Source organism: Enhydra lutris, unplaced genomic scaffold, assembly GCF_002288905.1.
Source record: "Enhydra lutris kenyoni isolate GAN:26980312 unplaced genomic scaffold, ASM228890v2 scaffoldscaffold75, whole genome shotgun sequence".
Lineage (NCBI taxonomy): Eukaryota > Metazoa > Chordata > Mammalia > Carnivora > Mustelidae > Enhydra > Enhydra lutris.
In genome coordinates, this window is record NW_019154159.1 from 2,920,290 (window position 1) to 2,928,011 (window position 7,722).

General features: G+C 62.9%; 1 protein-coding gene across 1 annotated transcript; it reads right to left on the minus strand.

The window, feature by feature from the left end:
* Positions 1-4,009: 4,009 nt before the first annotated feature.
* Positions 4,010-7,157, minus strand: LOC111160348 (suppressor of cytokine signaling 3). Its single transcript, XM_022523399.1, has 2 exons — positions 7,002-7,157; positions 4,010-6,400 (listed from the first exon to the last, which is right to left on the minus strand). Exon 2 carries the CDS (start codon positions 6,310-6,312, stop codon positions 5,635-5,637), a length of 678 nt encoding a protein of 225 aa, XP_022379107.1. The 5' UTR covers positions 6,313-6,400; positions 7,002-7,157; the 3' UTR covers positions 4,010-5,634.
* Positions 7,158-7,722: the final 565 nt, after the last annotated feature.

Sequence of the window (7,722 nt, forward strand, 5' to 3'; positions counted from 1 at the left end):
AAATTCCCCATCCCAGGAAGAGGGGAGGATCCAGGCTTGTCTTCCCCGAAGGCAGCATGCAGTGGTCTGAGAGTCACCTGGAGTGATGTTGAGTATGCAGATTCCCGGACGATCCCCAGGGCTTCTGATTCAGAAGCCCTGGGGATCGTCTGGGAGTCAGCAATTTCATCCGGTCCCTGGGTACTGGCTGCAGGTGTTTCCGTGCTTCAGGGGGGCCTGAGGAGGGTCTGTGTGAAGGGTATTTGGCTGAAGGAGTCCTGGTTTCTCAGCCAGAGGGCGTCCAGCTCCCATTCTCTTTCTAACGGGCCCCATGACCTTGGAAGAACTGCCCTGGTATTCTGGGCCTCAGTTTCCCCATCTCTGAAATGGGTGCATTCTGCCCTGAGGGTGGGGTGATCAACTAGCCTGGTTTGCTGGACTTTCAGGGTGAACTGGGACAGGGCTGGGCAAACCAGAACAAGCTGGTCAGCCTACCCCAGGGTGGGACAGGATCGTGGATGTGGGGCGTACTGGAAATGTGACTTGAAGATGCATCTTTGGGGTCCTGATAGCAATCTGTAATTATTGTATTTATGGATTTACTAGTTCATTGTCACTCCTGGTAAACCTCAGGAGAGCAGGACAATCAGGGCCTTGTCTTGTCCTACATTCAATCCCCTGACACACTGGACGTGTTCAATAGCTGTTTGTTGACTGAGCGAATGAGGGACTGAGGGGCTGGGGGCTGGGGGGCTCCCAGGACGGGATTCCCGAACAGAGAAGGGTGTGCGCTGGGGGGCGGGGTGGGGGTGGGGGTGGGCCACCGGAGGCAGCCTGGAGGGAGGTTTGGCTCTCCTGGGGGGAGAAAACTTGATTCACTTCTGGCCGGGAAAGAGTCGGTGCTCTCTGAGCAGCTCCCCTCGGAGGAGTCAGTGACCCCCGGTGACGGAGGGCCGCCTCCCTCCCCCAGGAGCCCCGGGCGCGCTGGTCCACCCTCTCTCCTCCCTCTCCCGCCCCCCCCCACCCCAGGGAGGTGCGCCTGGCAGCCACCCCGTCGAATTTCCTGGCACTCTGCTGAGAATAAACAGCGCTCCGCGCCTGTAATCCCGTTGTCACGGCGACCGCGCTCCGCGGGGCGGGGGCGTGTCGGGGGCGTGTCGGGGGCGTGTCGGGGGGGCGTGGCCTTCCCTGGGCGCGCACGCTCCGCTGGAAGGCGGCGGCGGCGGTGGCAGCGGCGGCGGCGGCGGCGGCGCGGGCCCGGGAGGTGCCGCCCGCCGGGCTCAGCGCGGACATTCTTCGCATAGCTCCGCCAGGGCTCCCGCGGCGTCCGGGAAGTGGCTCTTCCTGGCAGAGGCCGGCTTGGGAGCGACGCGCCCGCCCGCTCGGCGGCAGCCCGCACGGGAGGGGGCGGGACCCGGCGCGGGAAGGTGCGTCCCGGGCTGGCTCTTCCCACCCTCGACTTGGGTCTCGCCGATCCGCCCGGTGCAGGTGGTCCACCACCGCCCGGACTTCTGTCGGTGCTCGGACTCCCTCTGTGACTCTCTCCCCGTCTCTGCTCCTGGTACCCTGGCGGTGCCCCCTCCCGAATCTCCTTCCTCGTTCCTTAGACTAGGACCCAACGTGCAGGCTAATTTTCCATCTCCAGCTCCCCTGGCTGTGGCCTCCTTCTCTCCCTCCCCGCGCAGAGCAGGCCTTAGGTTTCCCATTCCTGGCTCTAGCTCATCCGGAGGCCTGCCCCAAAACAGCACCACCGGAGAAAGAATAGGGCCTCTTGGGGGCGGATTCAGAAGCCAGAAGCAGCATGATAGGTTGGGTTGCAGGGCCTGGAAGCAGCAAACTCCCCTTTCTGGGGGTCGGCCAGGGACCCCCAGCTATGCTCTTCTTAACCCCACTGAGGCGTGGGTGCCTGCTCAGACTTCTTAGCAAATCTGGGAACCAGGCACACTCCTCTGGCAGCCAGGTGAGAGCCCCCTGCCCTTAGGTCCCTGGGAGAGGGTGGGCTCTGTCCCCAAGAGGACTGAGAAGTACAGTAAGATTTTTGCAACAGGAGGGCAGGATGAGGAGGGAACACGGGAAGGAACACCAGGGAGCAGAGGGATGTAAGGGAGAGATTCTTGTCTTGGTGTTGCCACTATCTTGCTGTGTGAATGTAAGCAAATTGCTTTCCTTCTCTGGGACTCTGCTTCTTTGTCTGCAAAAGTAGAAGGCTGGTCTAGTTTGTGGTCTGAAAACGGAGAGACAAAAGTGTGGGAAGAAGGATGGGAGGCAGGCATCAAGGGAAAGGAGTCTGGGGTCTTCCTGCCTCTGAGTTTAACCTCAGGGGTGGCCAGGACAAGGGCTCTCTCCTGGGGCAAAGAAGATCAAGCCCTTTCCATCAGCGCCCTGTGAATGCCGGGCATCCTTACTCAACAGCCTTCTGGGCCAAGGACTGGGACTTAGTGTGACCTAGGTTCCAAGGTTCCAGGGAGTCTGTCCTTCCAGCAGCTGTGCAGCTGTCTGCTGAAGGCCGATGGTGGCTGGCTGGCTGGCAGACCCCTGCTCAGGGAAGAGGCTGCCTGGAGCTTCCCAGGCCCCACTGGGTCCTCTCACCTGACTTTGTGCTCTGGGAAGGTGAGCTTACCTGGGTCTGCATTCCCATTTCCAGAAGCAGTGGTCTCTCTCGAGTGGTTCCTACATGCTCTGTCCACTCAGTTAATCTCATGCCTAGCCTGGCCCTTTCTTGTCACTTTCCATTATTTCCCCCCAAAGTCTAGGAAATGGGAAAGAAACATGATTTTATTTGCTCTTGGTTGCCTTTTGGACACAGATTCCTGGAGCAGCTTATGGGGGGAGGGTGGTGGCGGTGGGGAAGTGGGGGGTGGGGGGTGAGGCCTCCTGCATTTGTTTCAGGCATCTGAGGTTTGGGGGAAGTCCTGGGGGCCCCTGACTTGGGGATAACACTCATCTCTTCAGCTGTCAGGTTTGGGGTTTGGGGGGAGGAAGCATGGAAGAAAAATGTCACAGAGAAAGTATTTTTTTTTATTTTGAGCACAACTTAATGCTGGAACCCCAGAGTGGGGGTCCTCACCTGTTGACTTTGTGGGGAGATGTGCAGAGGGGCAGCCCTGGGCACATACTTAGTGCTTAGGGAGGCAGAGAGAGTTCATGGGCTCTGGAAACCAGATGCTCCCAGGTTCTAGTTCTGTGTCTTTTCCCACATTCCCAAGTGGTGTGTCCACAGGCAGGTTGCTTAACCTCCCTGAACGTGAGTGGCTGCCCCCCTCCCCGGGGGACAAATATTTACTGAGCACTGTTCTAGGCATCAAAAGTGACCAGCGTAAGCCCCCAGCTCCCATGCTCCGTCGTGTCTAAGAAATCGGCGGTGCTCACACCTGCCTTGTGGGGCTGGGAAGGTTAGCCGGATAGCCTCTAAGTGCCCAGAGGGTGGGAGCCACTAAAAATAGGCAAATAGATGGGTGCTGTCACCAGGAGGCCTGTGACTGGCCACCGCTCAGGAGGGGTGTCCCAGGAATGGAGAGAAGCTGGAGGCGCCAGGAGGCAGTGCCCGTGGGGATCACCCCTCCCCCTACCTCCCATGAACCGGGCTGTGCTGAGGTCACGGGTCACCGCCAGGACCCCGGGAGTCTGGGCTTTCTCGGAACACCTCCTTGCCAAGCAGCAGAGCGCCTCTAATAGCCTGGAGTCTCTAAAAGCTTTGACCACAGCTCAGCTTACTCCCTGCAAACCCTTTGAAGGGCTTCCTTCGAACTTGCTTTGCATATTCTGGTCAGATCTGAATCAGACTAGCAGGAATTACCCCTCTCGGTAAAGCTGCCTTTACTCGGGGTGGCTGCCTCGGCTTGTCAGTGACGTGGTGAAGCCGAGCCCATCTCCACGGCGAGGGGCGCCCCGGACAGCGAGGGGACAGAGCCCGCACCTCTGCGGCTCCCCCCACCCCACCCCTTGGATGCGGAGTGGGGCGGGGGGGGGGGGGAAGCAAGGCAGGAAAGGGGCGGGGAGGAAAAGGCTTCAGTCGGTTTTCATTAAAAAATAGTGCTCTTTATTATAAATTACTGAAATGTTTCTTTTTTGAGTATAAATATAAATATGTGCAAAGTTTGACTTCCACTGGCATCCTGTCGAGGTCTTCAAGCATCTCCTAACAGCCTCGAAGGCCTGGATGGGGGAGGGGAGAGGGCTGGAGGTGGGATCTTTATAAAAGACAGAGTGATTGAGGCAGATTGTAAACATTATTAAAACAAACAAACAAAAAAAACCAGGAAAAGAAAACAAAAAACCTAAACCAAACACCCCAACACACAGCTGCCCCAGCCAGCCCAACACCTGACACAGAAAACTTTGTGTTTGTTTCATTTTTCCCCAAAAAGAACAGTTCCAGGTTAATTCCATCGCTGCTACATTCCTGTTAAATTTTCACTGATCAGTGCTATTACAGAGCTGGAGCGGCTGGGGTGGCGGGGCCCCAGTCTCTCCGTGACTTCCTGCCTGTGCCCTTCCCCCAGGGGAGGAGGGCCATGGGACCTGGGGGCTCTGCCCTGCCAGAGCCCGGGCACCAGGAGGCACCTGTGACTGGCCACTACCGAATGCGCTCGCATTCTTCCAGTGCGGGGCTGGAAGGCGTGGATCCCCCCCGCCTTCCACCTCCGCCCACCCCTCCCCCCACGCCGAGCGGCCGGCCCTCCGAGGATCCCTTGGCCTCTGTCGGGATTGGCTGAGTGTGTGGCTTCTTGTGTGCCAGTCCCTATCCATGGGACAGGGAGCATTTAAGGCAAATCTCCTAGCCAGACAGTCAGGAGGCACAAACTAGAATCCCTCATCTTCTCTGTCCGGAATCTGGGGTCAAAGATGGCTCATCTCCTCCATCTTCGACCCGCCCCAGGTGCCAGAAGGTAGAGCAGGGGTAGGGAAAAGAGTAATTGACCTGCCCACCCTTTCCGCTCCCAGTGCCACTTCCCCCTTAAAACGGGGGAAGGCCCTGGGGTCCCGGGCACTAGATGGACTCTGCGACCTGTTTCTGGTGGCTGTCCCAGAGACGGGGACAGAACGGACCCCTTCAGGTCACCGCTTGCCCTTATCCCCCAGAGCCAGGGGAGGAGCATGAAGTCGCCCTCCTCACTTGGGGGTGGGCAGTGGGAGCGGCCAACGCCTCGGCCAGCCTGCAGCCCTGGGGCCCTGGGCGCCCTCTCCCGCATCCTTTTACAGGCCAGAGACCTGCTCGGGTTTAAAGCTACCTTTTAAACCAAATCAAAGAGCAAACGAGTTCCGTTGCAAAGTTTGAAGACTCCCCGGCAGTTCTCACTAGTTCAACACTCCCGCAGTTTCCCCTGTTTGGAAATGCAGGGGGAGTCGAGGAAGCGAAGAGCTGAGAAGAGAATCCACGGCTGTCGTCGCTGTCCCCATCGGGCCAGCGGGCTCCTCCGGAGAAGCTGGAGTGGGGGCGGGGCGCTCAGGTGGCACTCCCCCTTCTCTCAAACACATTCCAGGTCCCGCCTGCCCCATTCTGCAGGGGGGAGGGCCGAAGGGAGGGGCCAGTTCGCCCCTCCGCTGGCTCGCCCAGAGCCGCAGGGCTCTCCTGGCCGGATTCTTGTGCTTGTGCCATGTGCCACGGAGGAGAGGGGACCCAGGCTCCTCGCCCCGACCCCTGTCCTTTGCTCTTTAAAGCGGGGCATCGTACTGGTCCAGGAATTCCCGAATGGGCCCAGGCAGCTGGGTGACTTTCTCATAGGAGTCCAGGTGGCCATTGACCGTCTTCCGACAGAGATGCTGGAGAGTGGCCACGTTGGAGGAGAGGGGCCGGCTCAACACCAGGGGGATCTTCTCGCCCCCCGAGTAGATGTAATAGGCTCTCCTGGGGGGATTCCCGGGGAGCGGCTGGGATGGCGGCTGCTCCGGCACCTCAGAGGAGGGCTCGGTCGGTGGCGAGGGGAAGGAGGGGGCGCCGGGGGGCGGCATGTAGTGATGCACCAGCTTGAGCACGCAGTCGAAGCGGGGCACCGGCTGCGTGCTCCGGGGGTCGCTCTGCAGCGAGAAGCTGCCCCCCTCGCACTGGATGCGCAGGTTCTTGGTCCCCGACTGGGTCTTGACGCTGAGCGTGAAGAAGTGGCGCTGGTCCGAGCTGTCGCGGATGAGAAAGGTGCCGGCGGGCTCGGCGCTGAGCAGCAGGTTCGCCTCGCCGCCCGTCACGGCGCTCCAGTAGAAGCCGCTCTCCTGCAGCTTGCGGACTGCGTTCACCACCAGCTGGTACTCGCTCTTGGAGCTGAAGGTCTTGAGGCGCAGGCTGGTGTCCAGGGGGCGGCTCATCCCGGCGGCGGGAAACTTGCTGTGGGTGACCATGGCGCACGGAGCCAGCGTGGATCTGCGCGGCGGCGGCTGCAGCTGCTCGGCGGCCTCCGCACAGCGGCCGCTACCGCATCCCGGGGGGCTGTGGGGAGGAAGGGGCGCGCCGGGTGAGTGCCCGGAACCCTCCAGCGCGCCCTGCCCGCCCCGGCTCCCCAGCCTCCGCGGAGCGGCCGGGGCTCCCCCTGCCCGGAGGGCCTCCCGCCTGAGCCCTTCCTCCCACCCGAGCACCCCGCGGAGCCCGCCCAGCCCCAGCCCCCCGTCCCCGCCCGCGGGGTGGCCCCAGGCAGCCCCCTCCCCGGCGCGCACTGGGAGAACGCCGAGTGGGAAACTCGGGCGCGGAAGTTGGGTCTCCGGGAGCATGGCGGTGGAGGGGAGCGGGAGAAGGGCCCCCGGGACGCTCTGGGCGCCGCTCAGTCCGGTGGCCCCGGGCGGCGGGGACGGAGAGAGAAATCTGAGGCATTGGGGGGGTAGGGTGGGTAGGAGAAGCCCGAGGGCCCAGCCTGGGTCTTCCGGGAACCTGGGATCTCCGGCTTCCATCGCTCTGGCCCCTACCTCTTCCCCTCCCTGCCGGGAATGACCAGGGAAGGGGAGGGGAAACCGGGAAAAGCTCCCGAGACTAGCTGCCCCCCCCCACCCCGAACCCCCGCTCCTGCCCCGCTCCACGCCGCTCCCCTCCTTCCTACCTCGTCCCAAAACGAAGTCTCCGGCCTCGGGGCTGCGCCTCCTACGGTCCCCAAGGCGAGGCGGCGGCGGCGCGGCGGCCAGCGGTGGCCCGCGCTGCGCCCAGATGTTGGCGGCCGTGAAGTCCACAAAGGGCCTCACGCGCGCGTCCTTCGGGCTTCGCAGGGGCGCCCGCCCTGCCCCCTGCGCGTCCCCGGGCCGGCCGGCGGGGACGAGGCGAGGGGCCGCGGCGGGAGCTGGACCGGAGCGGCGGCGCTGGCGGCGGCGGCGGCGCGGGAGTGTGAGTCGGAGCCGCCGCCGAGGCCGCGCTCGCGGGTATATACGCGGCCGCCGCGCCCCGCCCCCCCGATTCCTGGAACTGCGCGGCCGGCCTTCTTGTAATGTTTAGTCACTACTCGCAGCAATGAAAGGCTGCGCGGAGGGCGAAGGAGGGGCCGCGGGCGGCCGAGGGCGGGCCGCGAGCGGGACCAGGACCGGCCGAGACGCGCGCACAGACAAAGCGCGGCGCGAGGCGGCCCCGGCGGCCCGCGGGCGCGGCGCCAGCGCCGGCGGCGCGTTCCTGGCAGCGGCCCCTCCCCCCCGCGCGCTCCGCCCCCAACTTCTCATTCACACTTTCCCCCTCCCTTCTAAGAAGGCTGGTTTCTGGCAGAGGCGGGGGCCCCCGCTCCGGGAGCGCGCGGGCAGTTCCAGGAGGCCGAGCGGGAGAGGCTCCCGGCTCCCCTT

Bases quoted from the DNA above. Each gene is read 5' to 3' on its own strand.
- LOC111160348 (XM_022523399.1), bottom strand. From the start codon at position 6,312: ATGGTCACCCACAGCAAGTTTCCCGCCGCCGGGATGAGCCGCCCCCTG.